The 15,498-nt window shown below is 48.4% G+C and overlaps 2 protein-coding genes across 5 annotated transcripts in view; one reads left to right on the top strand and one right to left on the bottom strand.

Annotated features, from left to right (window-relative positions):
- The window catches only part of LOC119372024 (ion-translocating oxidoreductase complex subunit C), a 57,690-nt gene extending 50,758 nt beyond the window's left edge, over positions 1-6,932 (bottom strand). The window contains exon 1 of the mRNA XM_049419932.1: positions 6,385-6,932. Within this exon, the coding sequence (XP_049275889.1) occupies positions 6,385-6,816 (432 nt within the window). The 5' untranslated portion in view covers positions 6,817-6,932. The remainder of the gene's footprint in view (positions 1-6,384) is intronic.
- A 2,798-nt stretch (positions 6,933-9,730) lies between these two features.
- Positions 9,731-15,498, top strand: part of LOC119372019 (ADP-ribosylation factor GTPase-activating protein 1) — a 61,453-nt gene continuing 55,685 nt past the window's right edge. For all 4 annotated transcript variants that reach the window (XM_049419929.1, XM_037642459.2, XM_037642460.2 and 1 more), the window contains exons 1-3: positions 9,731-9,826; positions 13,648-13,736; positions 15,148-15,257. In XM_049419929.1, the coding sequence (XP_049275886.1) occupies positions 13,677-13,736; positions 15,148-15,257 (170 nt within the window). In that variant the 5' untranslated portion in view covers positions 9,731-9,826; positions 13,648-13,676. The remainder of the gene's footprint in view (positions 9,827-13,647; positions 13,737-15,147; positions 15,258-15,498) is intronic.

Below are 15,498 nucleotides of genomic sequence, written 5' to 3'. Positions count from 1 at the left end.
ACTATCATTTATTAAAGCAACACACAAATAAATATACAGGGTGTTATTTTTTAGACAATACAGATTTTTTATTAAAAATCTGACAGGCACCTGTCTTTTTCGCACATGAACTTTATGTCGAGGCGGAAATATTTTCCCGCAGCTAAAATGATAACAAAAACTCGTTAATTAACTTTTCAGTTATTGACTTAAGGACAGTTGTTTATATTAGAAAGTTGGAGTGCACGATAATTCATGGCATACCCATTTTTTAGAAATCAGAAAAGTTGCATGTAGTTCGAGATATTCAGCGTCGAATTTCAAGGGCGAAATCGAAACTGACAGTGCCCGGGCCGGCACACACAAAGTGCTGGCGGAACACCGGAACGACACGTACGTGACAGGTAAGTGATGAATTTTGAATGAAGACGTACCCACGATTATAATTTTGGCCAAACGAGCACCGTGAGCGCTTCGCCAAACTGCTCGAGTTGATGAAAGTTGACGATTGGGCCAGCATGGCAATTCATGATTGATGTAACTGCGCGGTAGAGAACACGGACGACAAGTAGACTGGGTCCCCGTCTACTTGTCGTCATGCTCAAGTTGCTCGTAGCCGCCGCTAGTTTCGCGACGAACTTCTGGGCCGAAAGACGCGCGTCGCAAGCTTTCGCTGTGCTGTAAAGGCCGGTTACTATAGTTATTTTGCTGGCTTTAAAACATCGTTTGTGTTTTTAATAGCTTGTAGTGGCTGTCTATTAGCTTTGCCCACAAAAGTACATGTAACAGGCTCAATGAAGATTACCCACGCCGATTAGAAAAAAAACGGCGCGATAAGACTGACACAGGGTGCCAATCGCAAGGAACGCGCATGTATTATTTTTTTCGGAAGCGTGAAAATTTCTACCAGCGAGTGTAACGAGTAAAAAATATTTGGTTTTCACGTTATAGTATGCAGAGCTGGGCTTATGGACGTCGTTAATTTACGATTGTCTGGTGCTGCAACGAAATTTGACTGTTATGCACGGTCACTTGTGTGTGTGTGCGTGTGTGTGCCAACAGTAGTTTTGGGAAGGAATACTGTTCCTGCATATTTGTATACTAAATAATGGATATCCCCTCTGTATTGCAATGAGGAAGAAGAAATTTGTTTACTTGATTGTGAACATAGTGAAGATATAAAAAAGATATTTATTTCAAACGTGATTGATTTGGCGATGACGCATTAGTCACCGTAAGGTTTATGCGAACCAATCTGTATCCAGCAAAATAAAGAAATGAAACGGCAAACAAGTAAGGAATGAACAACGCGTTCAAAGTCACGTACACGTTCTGCAAGCGCAAATCCGTGCAAAAAGCCCGTTCTAAGCTATGGCAACTCTTCAGTGCTATCATAGCCTCCTCTATACTTTCTGTGCCCGTCAAACGCTCTCTCGGCGACCGTCGTCCTTCCCTCTCACCCACCGTGGTTTTACGCTGCATTCCACCGCGGCGCGGCGCTACCCACGTAGGGGTTATTTTTTGTGCCTTGTGGAGCTCCCGCCACTGTGTCGCATGCTGCTGCGCCTAAAAAATCGCGTGTTGCGACGTTTTCTTGCTGCGATTGTTTGCCGATATACCTGCAAGCGCTTGTAGCCATCGCACGAAGCAAAGGATAGCGTCGTTGACGTAGGACAGCCGATCAAAAAGTTGAATGCGACCTCCTTGCACCCGATGGCGTACTGCTGTGTGCCACATTGCCGGTCGGATGGGAAACAAAGGATTCCTGGTGTTTCTTTTCACGAAATTCCTGCGGAGGAGACAGCACGGCAGCAGTGGATAAAGGCTATACGAAGAGACGACTGGGTGCCCAACACGACGTCGAACTACTCCAGAGTGTGCAGCAAACACTTCAGGGAGACAGACTTCGCAGAGGGAAAACGGCGTCGCCTGAAAAAAGGCGTTATCCCCACCGTGTTTCCCGACTACCCATCGTACCTCAGACCACAACCGTTGAAGGAGAGGACCACTGAAAGCATCCAGAAACGATCGGCTTCACAATGTGAAGATAATGAAAACGTGCCGAAACGAAAACGGAATAGGCACCGAGAAGATACTCACGGTGAAGCGTCAACTTCGAATGGCATTGACTTTGAACTGCAAACATCAAAGTGCATGAACGACACTTCTCTGGATGGCCAGCAGCAAACAATGCACAGTGAAACGATCTTGGATGAGGCAACACCTTGTGCTCATGAAACAGTCACGGACCAAGCAACGCAAGTTGATGTAGGCCTGTCCAGCCTCTTAGCAGTTGAAAGAGCGAAATGGAAAAGAAAGGAGAGGGACTTGAAAAATCAGGTGGAAAGGTTTCGCCAAACAGCTGACCAATACAACGAGGAGCTTAAGAAATTAAAAGATGACTGCCATTTTGCCGACTTGGAGTACATCTGTGAGCAAGCGAAAGAGAAGGACCTCCCTGCTGTATTCCTATTGAACCAGATTACTAACTTCAGGCGCAAGAAACCAACCTGGACGGAGGATGTGGTGCGACACTGCGTAATACTCAGGCACCTGTCGACGAAGGCGTATGAGCATGCGAGAAAAGAAAGGCTGCTGAAGCTTCCATGCAGAAACACCCTTCAAAACTACATCGGGAGCAGTTCTGGAGAAACAGGAGTCAATGACTTGATACAAGGCCGCCTAAAAGCTGAACTTGACAAGCTTGAGGCACCTCAATCGAAGATGTGTACCCTTATCGTCGACGAAATGCGCATCAAGCCAAAGTTGCAATATAATAAGCAACAAGACTGTTTCGTCGGCCATGTAGACATGGGTGTAGCGAATGAGCCTGAAAGTGAGGCTGTGTTTGCCAATTCCTTGTTGTGCTTTGTGATCAACGGGCTCTCGACGTCTTACAGAATACCAGTATCGTACTTCTTTACGAAAGGTCTGAACGGCTCCCAACTCTCAAAGTTGATTCGGTATGTGATGGAAAAGGTTGAAGAAGCTGGTTTTAGAATAGTGCGTCCCGTGACTGACAATCACAAGGTGAACGTTAGTGCGATGAAGGACCCTTGTGGCGGATTCCTTACCTATAGGATTCAGCATCCGTGTGACGCTGATAGGCTTCTTTTTCTAAGTTTCGACTACTGTCATGTATTGAAGAACGTGCGATCACAGTTTCTTGCTCGGGACCTTGGCAATGGAGGGGAAGTGTCTGCAATATTTCTGAAGAAGCTGTACGAAATGCAGAAGGAATGGCTAGTAAAGCCAGTGAGATGCTTGAGCAGAAAGCATGTCTACCCTAACAACATCGAGAAGATGAATGTGCAAAAGGCGGTGGAAGTGCTTTCTCCGGACGTGACTTCGGCACTTGAATTTCTTAAAGAACAAGCTGGGCACAGTTGCCACCCTATTTTTGCCGCTGGAGGACCAACCATCGTGTTCATGAAAAACATATACCGATGGTTCATCTTGCACGACACGAGCAACAAACTTCAGCATGTTCATCAAAGGTTCCCCGATGTTCGGCATTACGATGACCCTGATGACCAGCGCCTTGAATGGCTGGAAATAACTTTTCCGGAGTACATGGAGAATCTCAAGAAGCAAGCAACGCATGCTCGTGGCTTCTTGACCACTGAAACCTACGAGGCACTTCTGCTGACAACGTATTCTACAGTTGCCTGCATTCGCTATTTGCTAAGAACAGAGAATTTTCTATTTGTTCTTACGCGGAAATTTAGCAGCGATCCGATTGAGTCGTTATTTGGAACACTCCGGCGATCACTGGGCTGCAATGACCAGCTGGATGCCCGATCTGCAGTGAGTGGCTTGCAAAAGCTCCTAAAAACGGGTATTGCAGCTGCATCAGAAAACAGTAACGTGCTTCGCAGTGAAGAAGCTGGACAAAACAACGGGGTTGTGGTTGCAAGGCAGCAGCAGACGCCAACGATTTCTGCCAAGCTGCCAGAGGAAGCTGTTCACGTGTTGGAGCGCTTGAAGCGGACAAATGTGCCAGCTAGACTTCCAACATTGCAGCTGTCAGCAGTTGTTTATGTTGGTGGCTACATCGCACGCGTTGTTATGGAGCACATGGATTGTGAAGATTGCTGTGCCGTTACAACGAAAGCTCTTTCCAACGAGCCACTCCAGCAGTTTGTTCGGCATCAAGACAGAGGCGGACTGCTCTATCCTTCGGACAAGCTGCTCTACGTCCTGGAAACCTTGCGGCAGTTTGTAGAAACGGCACTTCAAAAGGAGCCAAGGCTTCAAAAGCCCCTGAAAACACTGCTTGAAGCAGCTGTTCCAGCCGTGTCAAATTCAGCGCTACTGAAGTGCACTACGTCTGATAGCCAGCACCACAATGATCTAGCCGTGCTGGTTTGCACAAGATTCATCAGGCCACTCCTTGTCAACTATGCTTCTACAACCACGGATAAGAACGACGTTTATAAAACATTTTTCCAGAAGCCGCTATCACGAAAATATGTGAAATTGTAAGTCCGCAATCTCTCTGGGAATAAATTGAGTTCGTGCCCCCATTAGCTCGCACTTTCAAAAGCCTCTGAATCATTATTTTTCACGTGCGCTGTCATTTATATGAACGGTGTACTACATATGCCAGTTTAAATACAGTATGGAAATCGCATAACAGTACGCCGGTTTTGTCGATACTCAAATAAGCGTGAGGTGCGGTTGTGAACCAGCTTTAGGTATCGTTCAGGCTAGGTTCGCAGTAAGCATGCTTAGAACACGTACGTCTTGTGGTGCTTCAGACTGGAACACTCGATAAATGCAGAAAAACCACAAAAATACGCGTACCGCGATGCTCCCACGGCCGCACCCGCCGCACTTCCAGCTGACGTAGCCCACCCCCCTCCCCCTACGTGAGTGGCGCCACAAGCGTGTTTAGCGGCGGAGCCGTGCAACTCCGCCGACGGCGCTCTCCTATTGTTGTGCCGGCGGCTTGACGGGCACAGAAAGTATAGAGGAGGCTATGGTGCTATTCAAGACCTCTCTGGTGTACAGCACTACATCGCGAAGTTATTTCTCAAAAGTCAAAGACTTAACAAACACGCCATATCCACGAAGTCAATGATGTTAGCGGAGCTTGCTCAGAGATGGTCGGGTAACCCGTGAATCCACCGTACAAATTCCTCTACCGTTATATAAAGACATGACCACGTTGTTTATATACACATTATATACACAATGCTAATTAATTTACATTTTGATGCACTATATACACACCTTTACATTTTGATGGACTATATACACAATTTACAATTTGATGGGCTATATATACATTATATACACAAGTTTACCTACATTTTTACGAATTACAAGAAGGGTATCCGTCGAGAAGCTCAGGGACTCGTTTCCCTTTAAGGATGACTGCTTTGTGATCCGTAAAGTATGTGGCCAAGGGATCTTCGATGATCCCTTGACCACGACAGGAAACTCTCGTTGAAGAACCGCAATGGCGTTGGCGCGGTACTGCTCGTTGCGGTTGCTCGAGATGGTAGTGAGGTTATTGTCGAACCACAAGCGGTCACATACCTTACAGCTGTGGTCGAATGTGTGGTCGAGGAAATTGCGCTTGAAGCGCGCATCGGTGCCACCAACTTCAGGTAGCGACCGCTTTCAGCGCTTGGCCGCTGCATCCCGCGCCCGTACCTCTTCGAGGTTCGCTTGTCACCGCTTCCGCGCTGCTTCGGCTGCGCGAGCCGCCACCACCTCTGGATCAATGGTGGCTTTTGCTTGCTACCGGCACTGGCGTCTCTCTTCTGCTTTGCGGTGTCTCACCGCAGGGTCTTGGCGGCGAGCCCACGCTGCTGCTGCCTTGCGAGCTCTCACCGCCACTGCCTTGGCTTTTTGGGTGTTCATGCTGAGTAGCGGTAGCGAAGTGCACTGAGTGAGCACGTGCCGAGTGTGCGGAGCCGCCTGAGCGCGCTTGAATCACCGGAGAGTAGTGTGCGCGGAAAAAACGCGCATCAAGGTACCCTACCGGAAAGAGCACAGCTGCGCCTCTAGCGGGAGCAATGAGAACTAGCGGATACAGCGCAATGGACAAGGCGCGAGCATAAGAAGCTTGGCGAGCAAGCTCCTAAAATGCAGCTTAAATGCTTGCGACGCATGCTGGCTACATACTTTCAAATGCGCCAGAGCGGAGAAATGAGCCCACAGTACCCCTACTGCCACCTTGCGGAGAAGTGGCAGCAACTCGAACACTTTCGTGACACGTGCGGCGTATTGGAGAAGCGGTGCGTTTGACCACCTCTCCATTCTATCACAGTAGGCGCGCCGAAGCAGAATATGGTCAGAAAAATCGACAAGCATTCTGAAAAAAAATTGAAGGACATTGTAAATTCCAAAGTGCGTTTGGCGAAAGCCTGTGGCCATTCGACTGACTTCTCTGACCTTGGCGCACGGTGACGCGGCCACTCGCTGCTGCCGTCTACGCTCTGCTTCCCTGGCCTTGGCGCCTGGTGATGCGGCCGCTCGCTGCTGCCGTCTACGCTCCGCTTCCCTGGCCTTGGCGTCCGGTGATGCGGCCGCTCGCTGCTGCCGTCTACGCTCTGCTTCCCTGGCTTTGGTGCCCGGTGACGCGGCCGCTCGCTGCTGCCGCTTTCTTTCCGCTTCCTTGGCCTTGGCACTCGGTGACGCGGCCGCTCGCTGTAGTCTCTTCCGTTCCGCTTCCCTGGCCTTGGCGCCCGGTGACATGTTAGCCCGCCGCATGCGCATTCGCTCATTCTTCTTCTGGCGTTTGGTATCGGAGGGATCCATTCTTGGGGCGCTTCTCCGAACCGCTTGCCGTGGAATCATCACCGGGCCGCTTGGGAGCCATCCCATGCCATCCGATTAACTCGACTGGACGAAGGAGCGTCGGGAGCGTTGCCACGCGCGCCGCCGCTGCGCCATCACGCGATTGCTGAGAGTGTGAGGGGACACGGACGGACGGACGCCGCCTTTCTGCGCCGCCGCGCCAGTACGGTCCCTAGCTACCCCTAGCGCCAGGCTGGCCGCCGCTATGCCATCACGTGATTGCTGAGAGAGCGTAAGGGCAACGTAAGGGGGATGAGGCCGAGTGTTGCTCTAATAGCATATACAGTAACTCTAGGCGCAACTGTTGCTATGCACCATCATGCGATTGCTGAGAGGCCACAGCTGGCACCGTTCCAGGGCACGGGCGGACGGACTCCGCGAGTATGCACGAGTAGATAGATACATGGGCGTAGTAGGCAGGGGGGTGCAAAAGGGGCACTTGCCCCCCACCCAAGCTATGCCAGCCCTTCGTAGGAGCCCATTCTTTGCGTCCCGTGGCGTGCACAAAATTGACGCACTGCTGTTGTTGACAGCTATCGGCGGGAAACCTGTGCATCGGTCTGCCTTCGTACCGCTTCGAGAGGCAGAAGTCGACCACGCAAAAAGATAAAATGATCCCTGGCATTTTTTTCAAGGTACGTCTTCGAACAACGAGCAGGCCAATGAGGCCAATGATGCATGACGTCGCTGAGATGTGCGAGATGGACCCAGGGTTACCATATATGATGGTGCGAGCCTCAAACCGCCAAATTGGACTCCGAGGTAGCCCAAATATATATATATTGCCATTTTTTTTAACGCGAAAATTTGATGCATAAGTAGCTTTGTGTAAGCCAAAAATAGCCAAAATCGGCGAGCAAATGCCATTGTTTATGCGACATGAATCGGGGGACGTTGTATTGCGTAATATTTTTTGCTATTCAATCCACAATGATTGAGCGATGGCTGCAGAATCTAGAAAAAAATTTATTGCCACATGATAACATGCAAATGAATGGGATCACAAAGAAATATAGAAGCATATTTACAAAAAGTAGAAATAGATAAGGTTTGCAAAAAGTAGAGATATACAAAAACTCATGAAAAAGAGAATACGACAAAAGAGATGAAAGTGGAGAAGCGAAAGAACAACTTAGACATGATCACTTGATTTGCAGGCCGAGGCACTGCAAAGAAAACAAGCCCGCATTCAGTGGTGTAACTACAGAACACTGTAGGTGTAACCAAGGAAGCGGTGGGGGGGGGGGAGGGAGTCCGTTCGCCCCCTCATAGCCTCAGACCCGAAACGCAATTAAATTTAACTGGACGAAAGTGGCCGAAATTTAAGTAAATTTAAGTGGACGAAATGACAAACAGCCATCGGCAGGGTCACTGAGCCTGCAACCTTCGCGTGGGCGCTCCCTGCGTGTTACGCGAACTGCTAGCTTTCACAATCATGTGCCCCCTTCCCCTTTTCGGGAGACTTGAAAATATGCGCCAATGACTGACCAAGCGCCACCACTCGCCCCCCTCCCTCTCGACGTTTCTTCTTTTTTTTTTTTTCAACCTGTGCTCCGCCACATAATCCTGCAGCAGCGGTTTCCGAGTCTTTAGATATGTGCACGATTTCTTAGTACTTGTACAGTGTGATGTCTCCGGGTCGCATTCCGGGTTGTCGCAAATTGTAGTATTGAACGTCTTTCCACTCTTGTCATAACACGTGAAATGGTCGACGGACACCCACCGATCAGTAAAACTGTAAATGCATGCGTATTCAACAAAGCATTTCATAAGAAACACAGGTGTGCATTCTACTTAGAGACACTTCCGCTGTTATCTTGGATTTTGGTCTGGACTGGCAAGAGGGACCCCTCCACATCTTTCTTATTATCTTTCACTGTGTGGTGGGGGGAAGGGGGTGTGCTGTCAAGAAGTCTAGAGATACCGTGGAGCCATCAACACGGTTTCAACTGACGACACGTGAAGCTCTTTCTTGGGCTACGTCTCTATTTTTTCTAGGTGCTGGGATCGTTCAACACACTGAAATGTTTGAGGCGGGACCTATTAGCGGCATGCGCATGTAAGCCTTGGCGTTCTTTGTATAGAGCTTTAAAAGAGGAACGATCACCACCTTTCTTGGCTCTGCACGGGAGTACAAAGGTGACGTCGCGCCTCGGTACTGCATTTTTGGGAGGTCATGCCTGTTAACAACAGCCCAAGGGCTTATGGCGGCGGCCAGGGGGCTTCGTTGACGAGGTGCATTAGAGTTACTATAGAGAGTTTTAGTCCTGAGGCCCACAGACGATCGCGTACGCACGCTCCTGCTTTCCTTTGTATTCTCGTGGGTGCAGCTGCTGGGGGTCCCCGGCACTTGTAAGGCTGGAGGTACAAACGAACGCAAGAGCGTGCGTGCATAAGCCGTTTGGGGTCCCCGATACTAAAATTATCTACATTTTGTAGCTTTTTCGAATTCTTGGCTAGTCGACAGCAATGTAGCCCAAAAATAGCCACATAGCCAAAAATTCGACGCCAACTCGAACAAAAAGTAGCCCAATTTGGCTATTAATAGCCCAATCTGGTAACCCTGGATGGACCGCTAAAACTGGTGACGTACATTGTTTACGAAAGAATTCGCGCTGATGACAATACCACTAGGTGCTTCACTTTCGGAGTCGTCGCGTGCCCGCGTTTATGGTTATATTTACGACTGATACCCTACTGATGGCGCCTGTGTGCTCCTGGCAGCTAGATGTACCAGTCGTATTGTGTTCGAATTTTTGCGCCAGCACTCTTTTAAACGCAAACAATATTTAACACATTTTATACGGCTCCGATTTCGGACCTCTTCAAACGAAACCGAAACTTTCTGGCACAGCATAATATATTTGAGCGAGACAGCCATGTATTAAAATACTTCCATATATTTATAACTTTTAAAGCAATTACTACAAGGAAAAGAGATTAAATTGAACTACGAAACTAGCATGACGTTACCGCAAGTTGCGGCGGCTAAAACAGCAACCCCCCGAGTTGTCCGTGCTGGCACTACGGCCGTGTTGTAAGTTGAGTATTTCTTTCTATCCGCGTCAATTTAATTAGCTTGTTTCTCGCAAACTCGTGTCGCATGCTGACTGTTCGCACAGTTTTGTTCGCTCTCCACTGAACTCTTGTTTGTGCGCGCACGTCAAGCTAAAACTTGGCGGCTGTCGTTAGCGGCTAAGGGAGGGCTACGTCAGGCCTCCCTACGGCTAGCTGTCGTGGTCATTCAATCGTTTTGGGGCTGGTCCAGTTATTGCGTCACAACAGCGGCGTGTCGCTCACACCGTACATCACCTAACTGTTGATCTATCCGGGCAGCCGTGTTTAGTTTCCCTTTAGTCCGCCGTTACAGTATGCGTCGTCCGCTGAGGTGTACTGCCACAGCTGAGCTGTGACAGGTGTAAAAAGAGGGGGCCTACGTGCGGTAATTGCTCAAACTCGACCAGCAGGGGGTTCCGCGATTGCTGGCTCGTTTATGTTGAGGTTGTTGGCTAGTCATTCGTCACTACTCGTCGCTGCAAGAGCTATTGGAACGAGAAGCGCCCGTGGTTTCGCTCGTTTCCTCGAAAAATGAAACGAGAGCAGCGCGGCGTTACACCTCTCCTACTGCCCTCGGCCCTCTTATTAAAACCGCCGTGAGCTCTGAATCGAGACGGACCGGTGAAAGAAAAGGCCCGTTTCCGGTTGTTTCTCACGCGCGCACCGAGAGAGGGGACAAGAAAACGGCAAAAAAGTGTCGCGGTGTCCGCGCCTGCTCGTTCTCGCTTTGAATACCGATATCTTTTGGCAGCGCGCCCGATGTGTCGCCGTTCGCGTAACGCTTACTAATCACGAAGCTAGCGGGATGATCAGGGGGCTCTGTTTTGGCAGTGCTTCGTTTCAGGGTGGCGAAGAAACCCGTTGTAGGGCGAACGTTTAAGCTGGGCGTTCTTATCGCTTCGATAAGATTTTTTGTTCTTTTTGTCGGTCTCGAAGTCGTGACGTCTTGAGCGGCGCAGACGCTCTATTGACGTCATTTCTCAGGAAATGAGTTCTCGTCATCATCTCAATGTGCGTTAACTTTTGTTATTGTACTCTAAAAGTTACGCAGTAGTTCGCTCTTGATTGACAAGTGTCACTGAAGCGTCCCGCTGTCGAATCGCCGACTGAGATTGTTTAAAAATTAATGAATTGATCCGAGTAGTTTCAGTTCTTTCGAGTTTCGGAACGGGCACTGCGGGTCGGGATACGAACAAAAATCTGGCCGACGAAATAGTTGGTCGGTTCGGGTACTTCACAATTGTGAGCGCGAGGTTTCGTTTTAGGAACCTTTGACCGTTGTCGCTTGCTGGTGACTAGGAAGAGATGAGAAATAAACGCTGTGGCAAAGATACGGCCGCATTTCTGCGAGTTCGCGGTAAAAAAAAAAAAAACCGGCACCAAGATTGATAACTGCCAACTGATAGTAGTCGGACGCCGTCCGTAAAAATGTCGCGCACCGTTCGCGCTCGACTGTTATTGTAGCTCGACTTCCTTGTTTTTCAGCTTCTCAACCTCGAAAAGCCAATGACATCGCAAATATTCAAGCACGCGAAAACGATGCCCTGAGGTTTTAAAAATAAACACTGGACGACGGGACCTTTAAAAAAAAAACAAAAAAGTCGGGAACTGAAGGTTCTACGCGATCACGGGCGCAGCGCGATAAGCGGAAGTGTAATAAACCATTACGGCTCCGCTCAGCGCAGCGTAATCTCTCGGTGTGTGAGAGAGAACAAGGTTAAAAAAAAAAAAAAGTCCTTGCTCGCTCCGAAACAGATGCAGCGCGCGCGAAACGCGAGTGACGTTGCTGCCGCCGTACGACGTCGTGATGGTGGTGACGTCGATACCTCCCGGCTGTGTCTTTGTGCTGGTGATTGGTGTCTGGTTGTTTACTTTGCATTTCCGGCAAACTCGTGCGGCTGCTAACGCCCCAAACCTGCCACCTTTTTTGCCGCCGCCGCCCACCTCTGTTATTGTACCGGCTGGAATTCCTCGTGCGTGCCCTGTCATCCTTCCAACATCTCCCTTGACCTGTCAGTCCCCGCTGTCTCTAATGGATGCAGCTTTTGTAATGTTGTCGCGCTTGCAGCAGCGCCCTTTCCCGCGTGCCGTGCCGTGGTTCCTCCGGTGTAGCGGTTATAAATAGTGCAGCAAAGCACTTGTGGTACACCCACAGAAAATATATTCCACAGTTCTTCACCTTGCGGTGTTGACAGACGCCGAGCTTTGATGTGGTTAATGACCCTGCCCTTGATGTCACAACTCCAGAAGACGTCGTCGCTACTGCTCGTAGTTTCGTAGCAGGTTGAGAAATGTCGAACGCAACCTGAATTTATTGCTATACGTTGAGCATACCCTGTTATCATTCCAATGCATCACGAACGTCTGTCGCGACCTGTCGTCCCTGCTGCATAATGGGTACAGCTTTTCTAATGTCGCATGCATTACAGCGCTTTGCACACTTGACTGTTCCTCTCCGCTGCGTTATGGTGTCGTCCTAATGTGGTAGTCATGAATCGTCCTCTTGGCACACCCTGGAAAAGAACATTACGGTGCTTACGAGTAACTGTCTGGCGACCTTTCGGCTCGGGGCATTGACCGACGTGGAGATCTCTTTGACACGTTCGGTGACATATTTTTTGGAGAACAAGGTCTTAACCACGCATGGCATCACTTCCAACGAGATAGCCAGAAGAACAACACAACGCACTAGCTTGCACTGCATTTATTGAGGCACGTTTCTCAGCGGCCCGGTTGTACCATATGTTAGCGCTGCAGGTCGTAGAGGAGATCAGTCTTCAACTTGGCCGATACGACATAGTCTATGTTCGCTGGAATGACAATAACGTAAATCAGGTAGACAGGAACTACTGGTGTTGCAGTGCACGAGTTCAGAGGTGAAGGAATCGGTGAAGTCTGCTGTCTTTGTGACTCGCAGTCGTGGTAATAAAATGCGGGAAGAAGTGAATGCAGATATGTATTTACAAGTACTGTACATGCTACAGAGCTACCATTTGCATATCTGAGTGCACAGCCGTCTTTTGCACTCTGCCTTTGCTGCAAGGCTGATGGAACAAATGTAAATGTTGTATGTACAGATAAGAATTTCAAATCTGTGGGAGACATCAGGTTGCGTGCCATGCAGTGCATAGCTCCTTGCAGGCTACACAGGGGTATGTTTAGTGGCAGGTGAGGGCGGTGAATTTTCGCGAAGCTTTGGTGAGCGTGAGGATGTTACGCAGGAAGGTTCATGCAAATTGCTTGCGAATGAGCTCGTGCAAGATTTCCGTGTGTGTGCTTGGAGACTCTTGCCTTTAGCTTCAGTAGAAACTGCGGCTCTACTGCAGCTACAGTTGTGAGCGGATCCTGGGACCACAAATTCGTAGAAAAGCCTTTAACTTCTTAGAGTAGGCATGAAGGCTAAATTCAAGTGGTACAGTACGTACGCCTGTTCAGAGAGTGACATTCATTATGACGATTTCACATTGCTTTGACTGTATGGAGAAAACGCTGAAATTTTTTGCTGTTTCTGTAGTCTTTATAGACTGTTGCTCTTCTTTTTCATTGCCGCCAGTATGCCTTACAGCATAAATTAAATAAAAAGATATGTCTGTCTTTTGGATGAAGTCCAGGAGCAGTCGGTGCAGAGCCCCATTTTTAACTGTACCTTTTCTAGTAACCATTTGCATTGTTGGGCGTGATGCACTGTATTTGCTGTGCTTTGTTGTCAATGATAGTCTAGATTTCTTTCCTTCTTTTCAGTAGCTGTCTTATAAAACTCGTGTGTTCCTGTTAAACAAATTATGTGCAATGTCATCGCAGGCAGCTAGTCCCCACAGAGGCAGACCACCATGGCTAGTCCACGAACGAGAAGGGTCTTACAAGACCTGAAGCCCCGGGACTCGAATAACGTGAGTTGCAGCCTCTCTTGTTTTCACCTATCTGTACAATGTTTACTGAATTTGTACTTGTGTTACGATAAGATTATAGAAGACTTTGTAGTCTGTTCGCAATTAAACTTTGCCTTGCCGGCCTCCAAATGTTACATTGGCGCTCTAACCAACATAGCCTAGCCTAGCCTAGCCTACCTTAGTCTAACCTAACCTAAAGGACACTAAAGGAGTCGCTTGCTTCAAGCAAGTTTATGCCAACATTTTCCCGAAGCAAGAGAAATCTACAACGGCCAAAGTTGCTGCAGAAGTCTATGTGATCTGAAAATGGAGGTGTTGCTTGTCAGTATTTGCTGTGCTATGTTTTCTGTACCTTTTGTTGAGGCATACGTATTTAACGAAAACAATCGTGCCTACAGTAAGCCTTTTAAAAATATCTGCTGTGCCCTTTTCTCCCTCCTCAGTGCCATGTCTGCAGGATTTTACCAATTTTAAGATTTTAAGGTTCATGTCATCATTTCAGCTTTGATTGATGCACCAGCGGTCTGATTAATAGGGTTTTTAGGGTTCAGGGCAGGGAGTTATTGTTATAGTGGCACAGGGGATGGAGAGATTGTCAAAATCAGTTTCCTCAGTTTTAATGTACACCCACAGATAAAAAGTTTATGGGGCGCAAGAGTTGAGAAAAGGGAAAATTGCCGCTTAGCCTAGAAACATAGCTGTCAAATGATTGTTTGGCCCTCTTTAGTTTCTGTGACACACGCAGCGACCCATTAAGTTTGAAGCATCAATTTGCACTTGCCATGGAACTTGCATCCCGTAAACTTCTTTCTCCGGTTGTACCGCTTAGGTTGTCATACTGCTTTTACTAATCCCGAGGGCATTGCACTTATTTGAACCTCAGTGTTCCCGGCCAGCGACAAGGTTTCTTCCGCAGAATGCAGATATTGTTATCATCCATGCAAGCCAGGCATAGAGATGTGCACAGAAAAGGTGCTTTAAAAGTGTTTCAAAAGTTCACTGTCTGAAGTGTTTCAGGCATTTCCAGCTATAGTTGGATATAACTTTAGAAGTTTGTGGCATTTTCTTCCAAAAGCAGATGCACACAAGGCTGCACCAATGGGCGTACACACTCCACACTGACATCATGAGTTGGATGGTTGGTGACCCCTGCCTTTGGGGAACATTTCCGAGTGGAAATGAGTGCATGAGGAGGACTATTTCTTTAGTCACGGAGGTTATTGGCTGCCGCGCTTCAGTCTGGGTGGGGCTATTTGGATTTCGTTATATCTTACTGTAGTGCTTTTCTTGCATTGAGCGTTTCACATGCCCCTTGTCTAATTGTAACAGTGTCGTGCAGGCAGTGCTTGCTGCTTCAGCCCTTCATCTTTTCTGTTTCCCTTCTCTCCTACCTTTCTCTGTTCACATCCAGAAATGCTTTGAGTGTGGAGCGCACAACCCCCAGTGGGTCAGTGTCACCTATGGCATCTGGATCTGCCTGGAATGTTCGGGAAAGCACCGGGGCCTCGGTGTGCACCTCAGGTGAGATCCACAAATGTTATATATCGCTGTTCTTGCTTGTGTCGAAGGAATGCCGACACAAATTTTTGAAGTTGTAGAAACTCTGCCACATGCTTCTCGCATGGGAAAGAACCACACCTAGCAAGAGTGAATAAAGTGATGCACTTACAAGAGCCAAATCAGCTCTATCACAGCAGCCTGTAGCGTAGGTCATGTGTGCAAGTCGATTGAAAAGCCACCAATTGCGAATGGTCGCGTTGGT

Source organism: Rhipicephalus sanguineus, chromosome 10 (assembly GCF_013339695.2).
Source record: "Rhipicephalus sanguineus isolate Rsan-2018 chromosome 10, BIME_Rsan_1.4, whole genome shotgun sequence".
NCBI lineage: Eukaryota > Metazoa > Arthropoda > Arachnida > Ixodida > Ixodidae > Rhipicephalus > Rhipicephalus sanguineus.
Note: the sequence above shows the minus strand (reverse complement) of the source record. Positions and strands in the feature narration are given on the sequence as shown.